We start from the raw sequence: 15465 nt of genomic DNA, 5'->3' as shown, positions 1-15465 counted from the left end.
AAATGAGGAAAAATAAATTGGCCCCAGCCTAGCCCAGCGGGTTGACAAAGCAGCCAACTTCTCTGCCGCTCGTGCAGCCCTTTGTCTCTGTCACCGAGGTCATTAAACTCCCGGCTGCCGAGCCCAGCCTGGCCGCCCGCTCTCTGCTCCAGCGGGCCCGGCCCCAGCGATGCTGCCCCGCCTCGCCCGGCATCAACCACGGGGGCCATAGGGGACACCGGACACCCAGGGATCCGCGGGACAGGGGGCAGAGGGACCCCGGAGCTGCCGTTCCCCCGGTGTCCCCCCACCCCCGGCCGCCTCCTGCCCTCTCTCCGGGGGAGCGGGCGGGCACCGGTGCGTCGGTACCGGGGTGCGTGTCGGTGCGTGTCAGTGCGTGTCGGTGCGTGTCGGTGTGTGTCGGTGTGTGTCAGGGTGTGTGTGTGTGCACGCTCCACTCCGGGGCTTTGCGAGAGCCGCGCGCATCAGTGGTAGGAGGGGACAGAGCCGCTCCTCGAGCGCACCGGCAGCCCCGGCTCCGCAGGTGCCGCCCGACCGGCACCGGCACCGGCACGGCTCGGCTCGGCTTGGAGTGGAAGGGAACGGAACGGCACGGAACGGAGAGGCTCGGCTCGGAGCGGCTGCCGCGGGACGGGCCGTCGCGGCCGCACTAAGATGTGCCATGAGCGGTCCGGGCTCGGCGCCGACCGGTCGCTCCGCCTGAGCCCCGGGCAGCAGCCGCCCGCTCCCCCGCTGCCCCTGGGGCCGTAGGGCCGCGCCGGCCGGCGCCCTCCCCAACGATGCCCCATCTCTGGCCGGTTCTCCGCGGCGTGCTCTGGGAATACTGGGCAGCGCTCCTGGTCGGCGGCCTCTGTGGCCAGGGCTCGCACGGGATGCCGCATGTCATCCGGATAGGTAAGGCCGCCTCTCCCCGCGTCGGGGCGAAGTTCAGGGCTCAGGGACGCGGAGGGGGATGCGCTGCCTGCGGGCGCGGAGAGGCGAGGGGCCGCGTCCCGGGCACGGGGATGCAGGAGCCCAGTGCGAGCATCCACCGGGGCACGGAGTGACCGGGATGTGCTGGGCACCGCGCGAAGAGGGAGGGGATGATGAACCCGGAGAGGGGCGATGCTGTGCGCCTGGAGAAGGGGGATGCTGTCCCCCGGAGAGGGTGTGTGCTGAGCCCCTGGAAATGGGTGATGCTGAGCCCCCAGAGCGGGGTGATTCTTAGTCCCTGGAGCAAGAGGATGCTGAGCCCCTGGAGAAGGGGGATGCTGAGCCCCTGGAGTGGGGGAGTGCTTAGCCCTGGAGAAGGGAGATGCTGAGCCCCAGATAGAGCGAATGCTGAGCTCTGGAGAAAGGAGATGGTGTGCCCCGAAGAAAGGGGATATTGAGTCCCTGGAGCAGGGGGATGCTGAGCCCCAGAGTGGGGGAATGTTGAGCCCGAGGAGGAAGGCTGCGATGCCCTGTGCAAGGAGAGGTGCTATGCCAGCACAAGGAGGGGTGCTGTGCCACTGCAAGGAGAGGTGTTGTGCTTGCTGCAATAGGGATGCAGTGCAGAGGTGTTCTGACCCAGGGCCAGATGTGCCCAGCACAGGGAGCTGATAGCTTGGAGGTGCCCGGAGGATGGAGGCGGGCTGCCTGTGCCGCAGCGGCTGCTGAGGGCCAGGCGTGTTTCATTAAACTGCTGAGGTTCTAGGGAAAATTAATCTTTAATAATGTTACATAAAGTAATTGCACAGAGAACAGCTCGGGAAGGAGCCCTCGATCAGCCTTTTTCCTAATTAAACGAGATTCTTGTTTTCAGCGTGTCATGTAAGGAACAGCACTGATTTTCTGTTACATCCCATGTCCTTTGCCATCGGTACGCATTCCCAGGGATTTGTTGTCTGCCCAGGGAAAATGACAAGGACAGGGTTAGCTGTCTTTTTAGGGACCAAATTCTAACCCAGAGAAACTAGTGCAAACTGAATAGATTTGTGAATATTTTAAAGTGGAAAAAAATGGGTCTTATTTATCCCAGTGCAACTGCACAGCAGCAATGTGAAAACCAGTAACAGCCAAATGCTAGTCCTGGGGGACAGCCGCTTTCTGAAGTGAAACACTGTCACCTCCAGAATGGTTTTGAGTGACTGCGTGGCCCAGAAAGTCTCATGGGCAAGGGTTTGATTCATGTGCGGTGAACACCTGGACTGGTGTGAAAGAGATGCTCCAGGCAGGTCCTGTGCATGTGGCAGTGCCAGGAATGCCGATGGGAAAGGCTGATGGACCTTCCTCTGGGGCCTGGACCCTGGTGCTGCTCAACTTTTATGAGAGACAGGCTGCTTGGTCAGCTCAGCCGCAGCCTGGAACAGCTGGAAATGGTTTGTGTGACAGAAACCCACTCCCAGGAAAGCTCCCATTGCTGGCACACCAGGCTCTGCCTGTGCCAGCGCACGAGCAGGGAGGAGGCATCCAATTGTGCTGCGGCGGAGCCCCCCAGTCTAACATCACCAGCCTGCCCCCATGGAGACCCCCGCAGTGCTTCTCTTCCCAGTGGGTCCCAGGACACATATCCCCTTTGAGACCAGGGTGCTCGGTCACAGCTGGGGTGCTGGGCTTGCAGCTTGTACTGCTTTCAGCTTGGCAGCAGCAGGCCTGATCCTGGTGGCCAGAGCCGGCGTGCTGCCAGGCTGATGCTCCGGAGGAGGCGTGCGAGGGGCTGGGGCTGCTGCTGTGCAAGCTGATGCTGGCAGGGGAACGGGCTGAAGCCGCTAGTGCGGGTGGGTGCCGAGACCCCAGTGGGTACCAGTGTGGCCACAGGGGGATGCTGAGGCCCAGGAGTATCCCTGTGGCTCTATGGGGATGGTTAGTCTCAAGTGCAGGTGCCTCAGTAGTCCAGAAAATGGGTTTTCTAGACACGGCTTAAAGCAATCGCACAAAGAGAGCTGCTTTCAGTGCGGGAACCGCCGCCAGCCCCTCCGAGCCCCTTGGCTTTGCTGCAGCTCTGCTCCCTTCACCCAGCGCTCCCCGGCTCGGCTCAGAGCCCCCCGCAGGAGCAGGGCAGGGGCTGGTGCACGCAGGCAGAGGCAGGGGCAGAGGCAGGGCTGCGGCCGCGGGAGCTCCGCTGTGCATCGCCTCTGCCAGCGCCGCCGTAATGCAGGAGCGGCTTCGGCTTCGTGCTATTGAAACCCCGGGAGCTGCCCCAACATTCAGCACCGCTTTTAGCCTTCCTCTTCATCAGTAAAATAAGAAACTTAAAGATCAGCGAAAGGCTCTGAAGGGGCTGCAGGGAGATCCGTGTTTACCTTCGCTCTCACTTAAAGCTGGCATAATTCTGACCTCTTTTTCAGCCCACTGGAAAATTGCAGCTTTAATTTGTGCAAAGCTGCCCTGGCTTTCAAGTCATTCTTTTAACATTAGGTTATGCCAAGAAGTAGAGAACACTTGAGTAAGTATTGGTTTAGGACTGAAAATCAAACCAGAAAGAAAACAAGTGGACTTATCAAAGCTCTCTCGTTTTCCTGTGTTAAAATAAATACAGGGAGAGGCACCTGAGAAAGGGAAGGAAAGGAAAGGCTCAAAGCAGTCTTTCTCTCACAGTAAAATATAAATAGTTAATCCACGCATCTAAACACAATCTATACGTATAAACCTACAAGGAAAATCTCATTGATGGATTTTTTAGGAAGCAGGAGTTTGTGTCTGAAGCTTATTCTATGGTCAATTCTTATGGAATCTCTTCAATAGCTATACCAGAAAACACCGTTCAGATCTGCAGCACACCCCAACGCTCAGTTCAGCTCCGAGGTACCCTGGTAGGCAGACAGACAGCTGGAGCGGTGTGAGTAGAGTTGCTCCGTGCTTACACCGCTGTGAGGGAGGCAGGTTGTGAGCCTGCCAGCCCTCACTGCAGAGGAGATCAGTGAGACTGTACCTGTTATTAAGTGCTGCACCGAGCAGCTGCAGAGTAGTTGCAATATCATGCCCCTCATATAGTAAGAGCAGTGCATGAAGGTGATCAAGCTACCAAGCCTATTCCTCTAACCCTGCTCTTAGGTTAAAAAGCAGTAGTAGCACCCCTTCAAAGTGACAGATGAGAGCTTGATGCCATTTTGTCCAGCCTGATGGCACCAGCCCTACCAAAGCATTGCGGGATGACTGGAACCAGTGGAGCCCACAGGACCGGCATTCCAGGGCAGCCCGATTCCAAGCACCGTGCTCTGCTGGAGCATCACCCAAGATTCCTCAGAGTGATTATTTTGATGGATGATGCGTTAGCCTGTGCAGCTCGGACGGGTGCCAACAGTTTGAGATTAATAAGTCATTGTAAAGCCCAGCCCAGCCCGCGGGAGCCGTCAATCCGATTGCAGCACTTGCATTTGGTGATTAGCGGGTGGGTTTGTGCTCCAGTGCTGCTCAGGAGGTGACACCAAAACCTCACAGCCCCGCTGACGATGCTCCCCGTGGCCTGCCATTGGTGACAGGCAGGGTCCCCAGCACTTGGGTCACCCCCAAACCCTGTCTGTCCCCCTCCTGTCCTTCCCCTGCAGGAGGAGCGTGCTGAGCCCGGGAGGGGTTTCATTCCGCTGTCTGCCTTTTCAAAGGACTCCCCTTCCCCTCGGGGGCCTTTGCTTTTGTTCTGCCTTCTTTTAACTAGGGTTACATTCCCACTGAGATTTGTGGCAATAATTATACCTCGAGCACGTTGAAGGTCCCATTCTCCTGTCACTGAAGTCACTGGCAGCAGGATGAGGCTCCAGTTAAGCTTTTAAACAAACAGTCCTACGTGGAGGAATTTGTGGGGTTTCATTGCTTGTAGCCTCTTTCTAAGCTGTGTTTGTGTAGAGAAGGGGTTAGGGCATCGATTGTGTGATTTGCAAGTAACAGAGAACAGGCAAACATTTTTCCTGTGTAGGGAAAAATGGCATTGATTATTGTATATAGATATATAGAAAACAAATTCTGATAATTCTCCTCCTCTGTGATTGGCTTTCCTGGATCTTCCTATGTCTGTCTGGAGCTGGAGTTTGAAACCACCTTCCCCCACTTTGCAAATGAAGTCTTCTTTGTAACAATACAAAGGGAAAAGCAGGTTTGCTGAGGTTGAACAAGGCAGCAGTGCCTACAGGGCTGGGAGCTGCGGGGCTCCGGGTGCATGGGTGCAGGAGATGGAGCCTCAGGAAGGCAGCTCCAGTGCCTGAGGCTGGATGCCCTGTTTAGGCTGTGTTAGTTGGGAAGGGGTGGCCGGATGGCCAGGCCTGGCTCTGCAGCCCGGGTCCATCGTTGGAGGGAGTCTGAGGGGGCCAGAGCTGCTTGGTGGATGCAGGGTTTCTCACCCAGAAAACTGGCCAAGATTCGCCTTTTTACCCTGTTTCCTCATGGTAATGTGCTGGACCACAGGGGCACTGCTGGGTGCTGCTGGGTGTGCGGGTGCAGTGGCAGAGCCCAGGGCCTGGCTGTCACCCAGGGCAAAGCAATGAGGAATTCCTCCCTGTGGCCGACAGGCGATGGAACCTAAAGGGGTAGGAGCAGGCAGAAACTGAAGGGAGATTGAGACATTTCCCATCCCCGAAGCAAACCGCTGCAGAGGAGCAGCCCACAGGCTCCAGGAATATTCCCTGAGGGAATCCCAACTGCCGGCTGTGTGCTCCCCTGTTGGGGTGTAGGCACCCAGAAAACAGAGCTGGGTCCCCTTGGGCACCCTGCTGAGCATCAGGAGCAGGCTCAGATGGAGCCTGTGTGCTGTGGGTGCGAATCCACCAGCATCTCCCATGGGTGCCTGAATCCCGCATCTCCTGGTGTCAAGTCCACTGCTGGGTAGCTTCAGGATTCTGCTTTCTGCCCATTCACTGCTGCAAGTAAAGCCCTGTTTTTTCATTTGGTTTGGTTTTTCCTGCTTTTAAATCACTCTATTGCTTTGTGGCTTCTCCTGCATTTCTGTGTGTATTCCATGCACCCGTTGCTCCAGCATTTAATGGCTGATAAAGTTATTTCAGGTCACAAGATGCTCTGTGTGCCAGATAACGTATTCCAGTAATTTCAGGGGGATAGAAGGGCAGCAGTGTAAATTGTTTGGTGGTAAATTCATTCTGAATACATCTGAATAACAATGTTAACTCTTTATCACAGAATAGTCTAATTATTTGATCTTGGCATCCTCCTGGGAACTCCACACAGGAAATTCAGATCAAACCACAAACCAGAGAAAAAAAATAGACCCTCATTCATCATAGGGCAGGAGTCCAGCCAAAATAAACAGCCCTGCTTAGTGCTGGGCTGCACCAGCACAGGGACAGGGCTGGGATGTGGTAGATGGATGCTGAATTTGAGTGGGAAAGGAGCCTGCGTGGCCTGAGTGCGTATGGACGTAGTCACACTGCCCTGCACCAGGGACTCCTGGTGCTGCATTGCCGCTCCTGGCTCCATCACCAGCAGCTGCAAATCAGCGCTGCCCCCACCTCAAACTTAATTCCTCCGTCTCTGGATGGTTTTATTGATGGAATCAAACAGAGGTTGATATCATGAACAGGTTCCTGTAAAGCCTTCATGACTCTGTCAGGCACAGAACAACGCTAAAAGTGATTCAATCTCCAGCAAAGCCGAGTCTCTCCTGTCCTGGTAAACGAAATGCCCCTTTGGTACAGGTCAGCAGCATCACTAACTCAGCAATCCTGCATGAAACACAGGTTTCCCCCCTCTCGCCTGCTGCCGGTGTGATGCCCGCAGCTGCAGAGCATCAGCAGAGGGCACTGCGCCTTGCCATGCCCGGCTCTTCCCCGCCACCTTCCTCCCTCCGGTCCTGAACGCTGTTTTCTCCTATTAGCAATCATCCCTAATTTCTAAGCATCCAAACTGCCAGAACAGCTACGATGCTGGAGCCTCTCATTGAGGCACAATATCAAATCAAACCCGACACTGCACAGTGTGTTTGCAGCAAGCATTAAGCCTCGTAATCCGATGTACTGTGTTTCTCCACCAGTTAACGCTGTGCAATCTCCCTTCCCACATTTTGGCTAGAGTTTTGATGTGATGCTGTCTAGACTTCTTCTTTTCTCTTTGCATACTTAGAAGAGAGGCTGGCGAAGTCTCTGGGTAAGGCAGATAATGAGTTGAAAGCACTCAATGGGTAAGAGGAGGCAAATATTGGAAAGGAGCTGAGGGCTGAACGTGAGGATGAAAACTGTGCTGTGGCGATGCTGCCAAAGGGGGTGATGTGAAATGAGGAGTGCTGTGTCCCTCAGAGACACAACTTGTTTTGTCAGGCAGCGACTGCCTCACTTTGGGCTGATGGGATGCAGATGTGATGGGGCATCGCGCATTACTGCTGCTCACGGACAGTTAAACCCGGGCATAATGTGCTGGTATTTATCAGAAATAATAAAGCCTAAAATAAGATGCAGGTCCTTACCAAAAGCAAGAGCTCTTCAAGCAGGTGGAAGGCTCAGTTCACTGCCTTCTCTTTGCGGCTGTTAACCCCTTGTGCTCTCACCTCCTGCCACCCCACACCTTCCTCTGGCATTACAGCTTCATGTCCCCCTATGGGACCCTCACCACACTGTTACCGGTGTGCTCAGTAGCACCAGGCCTTGCTCTTTAAATCACCCTGGAGAGTTTTTCTCCACCGTGTCTGATGTAGAGACCCCACCAATTATTTCACTATATGAGGCTATTTTCTGTCACTGTGCACTGCTGGTAAATGCTCCAACACCACAAACCTGTCTCACTGAGGATGCAGGAGAGGAGGAAGGCAGAGAGATGTGGGAAAGCTGGACAAGAGGAGCAGGGAAAAGGAATGTGCTGTGTAGCTTCAGGTATGAGGCACCAGCACTGGGAGAGAGGGTTCCCTTGGTGATCACAGAGTTTAAAATAAAGAGATGAAGAAGATGCTGTGGGAGTAGTGGAATAAATCTGCCATGATGCTAATAGAGCAAAAGGAAGAGAGGAGGAAAAGGGAAATACAAGATGTCTGGCTTCTTGATCAAGGTCCCCTAAAGGGAGAAACTGCACAGTCTGGCACCAGGAACAGAGACTGCACAGGAGCTGCTCCCTTGAGCAGTCACTCTAGTGAAGCACAGGGTGTTGCACGACGATCATAAACTAAAGATCTGTGCACAGGAGAATTAGGAAAGGGGCTCTGGTTTTCACTCCCATTTGCTCTTGTCTGTGGGCTTTGGATTTGCAGGCAAAGGCTCTCCCAGGCAGCTCAGAAGATGCAACAACACATTTTAGCAGCTGCTTGGCCAACAGCATGACCTTGGTATGAGATGGTTCACTTGGGTATCGCACAGCAGGAAGCAATGGAGCCAGCCTGCCCAGGCAAGCCCACAGTGCAGGCAGTGGGAAGGGGCTCCTCCAGCTTGCACTGGCTCAGCCCTGCTGGGAACTGACAGCCCAAAGGTTCCCTCCCTGCAGAGAAAGCCCCCAGACTGCATTTTCTTCTCTGAAGTACAGCCTGGCCTTTTGCTCGAGTCACACTAAGCCTAAAGAGTAAACCAAGCTAAGGAGTATTTGCCCCTTGGATTAGTCTGTGAGTCAGAAACACATCCTTGGTCAGGAGAGGTTTTAAGCAGACAAATAAAGCATCCAGTATCAAAGGAATAAAACACTTACAGTCACAGAACTGTTCTGAAGAACTCTTGAATTTGGGCCTTGCAGGTTGTCCATCCCTTGGGGATCCCCACTGAGGGGCATTCAGATTCCCAGGTACCAACACTGAGCCCATTACAAAGGCTTTTGAGCCCGATTGATTTTAATTAGCTTTCCATCCTTGCCATCTGCAAACAGGGGTTTCAGGTGCGTTCATTAGTGCCACTGCAGCAGCTCAGCTTATAACAGGGGTTCCTATAGCCAATAAGGAACGGGAAGAAGCCATCGACTGCTCCTCCATAGGCCACTGGATACTCATTAGGCAGTAATGACATTTGATTGCTACAACATGTCCTTTGTTCCAATTAGGGGCTTAGAGGTGAGCAGGGCAGCTCTTTGAACTCCCCAGTACCCAGGTGAATAGGAACATAAGCCGTTCTTAAAATAACAGAGCTGGGTCTGCACAATCCAAAGCTGATTAAAGCTGTGGAAGTCTATGGTGAGAACCAGTGTGAGCGGTGGGCGGCTTTCCCCTACTTTAATGAATAGATGGCTGTCATCTCTTCCTTATCTCCCGGGATGAAACAGTAAATAAAATCTGGTGTCACCTACAGATTTAGCTGAGTTGCGGCTGTCTATTGGGACCGAAGTGTTAGACTTGTTGGTTACTTTTGCAGGGAATTCAAAGCACTCAGAAGGAAGCCACAGCAGGAGTTTGAAATCCCACCCCCTGCGAGACACGGCGCCTGCCTGGGCACATGGGCAGCGGGAAGCCTTCCCTGCCTGCAGCAGAGGTTGCATGTTAGAAACAGGGAGGGCTGTGTCCTGAATGGAGCAAGTGGTTATAGCAAGAGGATCCGAGAAGGGATTTTCCCATAAGGACAGAGCCAGGGGAGCCGCACCGCACCGGCAGCTCTGGGTGAGGATGCTGCTAAAACGGGGCTGCCAAAAGGGACTTGCTCTGCTGGGAAGCTGGCCTTGAAGTTGTGGGTGAAGAACGATGCGTGTGTGTCTATCGCTACGGAGTTTGAAAGGAAGGATGCCTGTTTTCACTGCCGCATAATATAAATACAGGTTTTATTTAAAGCAAACAGGTGCTGCTCAGTCTGCGTCTCTGATTCACGCCTCACTGAAGAGGAATTATTAATCTCTCATATTCTGCACAAAGGTGGCCGGTATATATTTCCCAGCAAAAATTAGAGCAGATCAAGACCATCTCCTAAGGGTTTCTGTAATGATTTGCATTTTTACATACACGTAAAGAGTTCTGGCAGCATCACAGGGCTGCTGCTGCTTGGGTCTGGATCCGCTGTGCTGGAGAGGGAAAGACAAACCATCCTTAAAGAGCACAGTATCTCCTACTCTCTCATTGCCATCCTTGCCTTCTACCTCTTGGGCTTTTCCCAAGCAATGGGAATTTCCAGAGGATTCCTGTATTAACTCCCTGGGGCAGTGTCCGACCTGTAGGACACAAACACCTTGCAGCAGTTTTCAATCACTGCCAAGACATGACTTGGAGCAGTTGCTCTGTTTTCTGCCTTGAGACTCACAATGGGAGCATTATGGCACCAGAATGTGACCTGGAGATCTGTCACATTCTGATGCCATAATGTGAACCAACTCAGCCTGGCAGTATCATTGTCCTAACTTGCAGGAATATTTGTATTCTTTCCCCCAGATTCCTGTTACAGGAAGTTTATCACAGCCAATTTCAGACGCTTTTCCCTAGAGGAAGCATCCATGCATTAGGTATTTCCTTACTAAGGCATGTCTGTTAGCTTAGCTTCTGCTGTTCTTATTAATACTGCTATAAGGCATTTCAATGACATGCTTTGCCTGAGTTTTTTAAAAGCCTCTGACTTACCTGGTCCTGTTCCTTTCCTTTGGAAGCAGAACTAAACTCACTACTGAGAAAGAACCACGAGACAAACCACAAAACCTGCTGGCCAGATCCCCAGGGGGACACAGAGGTGGATCTTTTCTCCAAATCCCAGATACTCCATTTTCCATTTGGATTTCCCTTTGTTCTCCTGTTTTACTCCTATTCTTGGGATGTTCCCTCTGCTCTCAGCGCAGGGCTTCTCCCCTCTGTACGCTGAGCGCAATGCTCCCCGGTCCCGAGCCCTGTGCAGGGCAGGTTGCATCCTCCATGCTGGCAACCTGCCTCCCTGCAGCTCCCCCCCTGCTCTAGTGGGTCACCACTGGGGTGTTCAGTCCCCTCTGGTTATCAGTTGTGGATCCCTATGTGGCAGCTCCGGGTGCTCCAGTCACCTCCACAGGAGCACCCGGAGCAGCCTCACAAGGAAGGCTCATCCCTAGCGAGCTTTGGGAAGGAAAAGCATCCATTTAGCACTGCAGGACTCCGAGAGCTCGTTCTTTCATTGGATGTGCAGCAAAAGGTGCATGGTGATTAACCTTAAAGGTGGAAGCCTTTTCCTTTGCCTGTATGAGATGGATGGATAATATTTTCTCTTTCTTTTTTAACACTGGATTCTTAGTGCAGACAGTGATTTATTGAATAATCAGTTTCCTTATCTATGTAATACATTAAAGCAATCTATCAACGCCAGATAATCAATCCAGTTTGGGATTTTAAGTGTCTAAGAGTGCACGTATGGGTACTTGTATATATTGTATGGGTTTTCTCCTCCTGTGTCGTTGACAGGCCAAATAACATCTCCCTTTCTGCACTCCTTTTTCAGTGACTTTTGTTTATGGTGTGTAAAAAGAAACCCCCGACGTTATATTACACCTTGTAAGTTTTACGGTACTTGAGAGGTTTATGTGGTATGAACGTAAAGGGCAATGCAATAATGCAAAGGGCAGCGAGACATTTCTAAGCACAGAAGGATACACACGGAGCTGCAGAGATAAATCTGGGTGGATAATCATCCCACCGTGTCTCCTATTTACGAGAGGAAAAAGACAGTCGCTGCAAATCATGCCTCAGGACACTTTTGTCCTGCTCTCTGGCTCTGCTTCGTGTTATGGGCTGCTTAAATTGTTGTTAATCTTAACCTGGGATCTGTGCCCTGGTGCACTGCTCGTGCCCAGCAGAGGTGGTTTCATCCCTGGAGAGGGATGATGGAAGTGCCCAAGGCCAGGTTGGATGGGGCTTGGAGCAAGCTGCTCTAGTGGAAGGTGTCCCTGCCATGGCAGGGGGATGGAACTGGATGAGCTTTTAGGTTTCTTCAAACCCAAACCAGTCTGGGATACTATGACTTGAGCCATGGGACTTGGTTGTCATCTGTGAGTTAGGAAAGAGTTGATCTAGAAAATTAACCATGGGAGGAAGTAAGAGGAATCAAAGCTTATTGATAAATAAGGAAGACAGAGAGATGATCTGTATAGATACAGGTGAGGAAGAAGAGCCTGGCTTCAGTCTCCCCAGGGTTTGGGTGTTTGTCTCCTGAGTGGGCTCAGTCTGAGCTGGGCAGAAAACTGCCACAAGACCAGGTCTGGGAAAACAAACAGTGTCCATATGAAGAGAAAAACTTCCCAGCATCTTGCTGCTGTTCTTTCCTCAATCAAGCAATGAATCTGCTCAGATCGAATATTCAGAATTCAGTATTTGTTAAGCAGCAGCAGAACTGGAGACAAAATGGCCAAACTGGAGACCTCCAGTTTCATACCGAGGTCACTGTTCCCATGTGCTTCATTCCAAATCCAGTTTGGTTTGTGGGCTTAGGCTGGCGAGGCATTGATTGTTGTGCTGTCTCCACACGGTCAGACCGTTCTGATGCAGGGAAAGATTTCCCCTTAATCACCTTCAGTTTTAACTGTCTGCCACAGAGACAGGATCTTGCTGGTCTGAACCAGCTCATCCGAAGGTAACTGGAGGTGCAGATCTGGAGATGAGGCAGAGCCCAGTGGAGTTCCCAAGGCAGGAAGCAGTCTGATGTCCCATCCTTGTGTCCCACCTGCGGGAATGGCTGCTTTTAAACACGCAGGTTTAAAACCTTTTTGGCAGAACAGTGCTGGGATGAGAGGATGGGAGAGGAAAAGGCACAAGAAAATCCTCCAGGCCCTTGTCCCTCTCCTCTGGACACCCGTTCTGAGCATCAGTAGCCTCCCCGGAGCTCACTGCAGTGCTGCACCTCCTGCAGCTCCGTTTCCTTTTGCAGTAATGCTATTACCCTTTAAAACTGAAGCAGGGACCTGTAAAAAGGAAGATTTTGGTTTAAGTTTCTGGTCTATAAAATCTTAAAGATCCGTTCTTCCTTTATAGGGAAAGAAAACCATTTTCTTCCTCATTTTATGCACTTTTATTCCTACCAATTTTTATTTCTCCAAAATCAGGTTTTGTCATCTTTACTTAGAAGAAATTCAGACTGAGCCCTTGGACATTTACCTTCAGGATGATGCCTGGGCTTGGCTCGTAACACCTGAATGGAAATAGGCTCTTTAGTTTCTCTTCCTATTCCCCTACACCACAGGGAAAGGGTTACCCAGAGAGTGTGCTGCAAGAGCTTAGATGAGGCCAGGAGCACTATTTACCATGTAGAGTTTGTCTCTGCCCAGATTATCAACCTCATTTAAGTTTAAAGCTATAAGTGTCAAATATAAGCAGCCCTTTGCTCCTAGTAGCCAACCTCAGTCACAGTAGACAAGACTAACTTTGTACACGTGCTTGCTATTCATAAACTGATCAGAGAAGAGAGAGTTCTATCCGTATTTACTGAATTTTCTTATACATGAATCCAGTTTGAGGACAAACATGAAGTGTTTTCTTGTCTGCAGGGGAACTTTAGATGCTAAGTGTGGCAATTCCAGCTGCTGGCTCCATTTTCTTCAATTAGAGGGAAAACAACAGCATGCTAATCCGTGAACCCGGCCTGATTTGCATATCCTCATCTTTACATGGCAAATCCACGTTTAGTTGTAGGGGTTTTGGAGGCAATTCCATCCTAATTGACTTTCACTCGCTTACCCCCGAATCCCCCCACCATGCACTCGCAGTGAAGCAACAACTCAAGCACAAGAGAACCCCATGATCCTCGTGCAGGATTTAACTTGACGGATGTGACCTGCCACTTAGTCTTGCCTAAATAACACCCTCAGCCCCTCTGCATTGCAGCTCCCTGCCTTCTACGTTCATTTCGGATGCTGAGCTCCACTCTTCATCCTCTGGCCTCAAAAAAGGAGGGAAGGAATGAATACTCTTTCAATCCTGAACAAGCTGTACTCGCTCCTATTTTAAGGAAGAGCTGCATTCGCAGGCTCCCGCCGCAGCTGGTTGGGATTTTCACTTCTTGCCAGTGCTTGGAAACAAAATGTTCAAGATGTTCCTTGTTTCCTAAAGCTCCTGGGAGGTGACAGCCCCGAGCACACGGCAGTGACTGTGCCAAACAACCCGACCCTGCTCAGATGAGTTTGTGCAGGGGCTTCTCCCCCAGCCTGGTCACCACTTACGCTTAGTGCTGGTCCTGTGCTTTCTGACTGCGTTATTAAGGTCATTCTATGTGGTTACACGCCTCTTTGCGAGTGTGTGTGTAGGAAACCTATTTCCATATGAATTATGGGAGTTCATGCCAACAGGACTGTAATTCGTAAATTGTTATGACAGGAGCATTTTGCAAGAGAGCACAGAGAAACCAGGGTAATAAAGCTTGCCATTAAGGGAGTGGACTTGCGAGCCCTGGAAAGGGTTCTTGTCCAAGGATTATTTATGATCATTATGCACCAAAATGTGGTTTTGCATTTTTATTGCTAGCAAATTACTTGGGAACCCATCGGGGAGCCAGTGATTTTTCCTTTGTGGCCATGCTATTTCATTTTGGGGTTTAATATACGCATTTTTGTAACCAGTTAAGCCACTGCTTTTGATTTACAGTAACAATAATTATTCCTAAATAGCCTGGGTGTTGAAGGGTTAACCCGCCTTTGATTTCTGTTGACAAATCTACACGGCAGTGATGGATGTCAAAGGGAGAAGGGTTGGTGGTGCCTGGGCAGGTTTCTCTCTGCATTGCTTTAATGGTGCTAACTACCCCTAAAGGGGAGCACGGATTATTTATGTTCTTGTGTGGCTTCTCCTTAATTATACAGTGCACTTGGTTGAGGATTCCTGGTTTCTTGGCTTCTTCATCCGTGTTACCTGCTCAGCAGCGCAGAGTCATGGAAGTGACTTTAGAAAGGAGCAGTCCAATTCAGATTCCTTTACAGGAGGAGGAGTGTGGAGCTCTGGGCACCTCCAATGAGAAGGTGGAAGCTGAGGCAAGATTTTAGGGACTCTTCCATCTCCAGCAAGCCCCGAGCAGCTGGGGCTGTGGGTGCTGGTTGCAGAACAGCACCAGATCACCCGGTGACCCCTCGGGATACACCAGTCATTCAATGTGAGGTTAAGTGAGTCCTGAATTACTCACTGCCATGGCCCCAGGGTGATTGCACCTCTTGCTCCTGATGTACCACCTTGGGAAGACCTTCCTGGAGCAGCACAGGTGAGAGCTGCCTGCCAGGGATCGAACCTTTCCATCCATCTGCTCTTGTTCCTCCTGGAGCCTTTTACCCTGCCCTTCTACTCCCAAATGGATGGAAACGGTATTAGATAAGATCCTGGGGGTCGTGGCACATTTGTATGTTCATTCCCAACGTCGGTGACAGAAGCAGCACATGGCTAATTGCGGCTTTGATCCTCGTACAGTGATTTGTTAGAGCTGCGTTTCCTTCACACGTTTTCAAAGCCTTATTTTTAGAAGAGCAGGTTTTGATCTTTCCTTGGCTCCTGCTCTGATCCGTTACAGGCTCCCTGCGTGCCTTTGAGCAAACGACTTTGCTCTTGTGTGCCTTAATTCTCTACATGTAAAATAGGGCTGCGGAGCGCTCCCTGCCCCTCTGCGCTGTGGCAGCGGTGAGGGTTTTCAAGGCTGTCACAATTGGGTGTAAATAGCCGAGATTGCAGTACGGAGGCAGAGCCTTTGA

The 15465-nt window shown here is 51.5% G+C and overlaps 1 protein-coding gene across 1 annotated transcript in view; it reads left to right on the top strand.

Annotated features, from left to right (window-relative positions):
- Positions 1-398: 398 nt before the first annotated feature.
- The window catches only part of GRIK3 (glutamate ionotropic receptor kainate type subunit 3), a 101000-nt gene continuing 85933 nt past the window's right edge, over positions 399-15465 (top strand). The window contains exon 1 of the mRNA XM_062620775.1: positions 399-894. Coding sequence (XP_062476759.1) covers positions 780-894 — 115 coding nt within the window. The 5' untranslated portion in view covers positions 399-779. The remainder of the gene's footprint in view (positions 895-15465) is intronic.

Source organism: Pezoporus occidentalis, unplaced genomic scaffold (genome assembly GCF_034315485.1).
Source record: "Pezoporus occidentalis ecotype Australia unplaced genomic scaffold, CSIRO_AGI_Poc_V1 ctg223, whole genome shotgun sequence".
In the NCBI taxonomy this organism is placed as follows: Eukaryota; Metazoa; Chordata; class Aves; order Psittaciformes; family Psittacidae; genus Pezoporus; species Pezoporus occidentalis.
The sequence above is the reverse complement of the archived record's forward strand: the minus strand, read 5'-3'. Positions and strand labels throughout refer to the sequence as shown.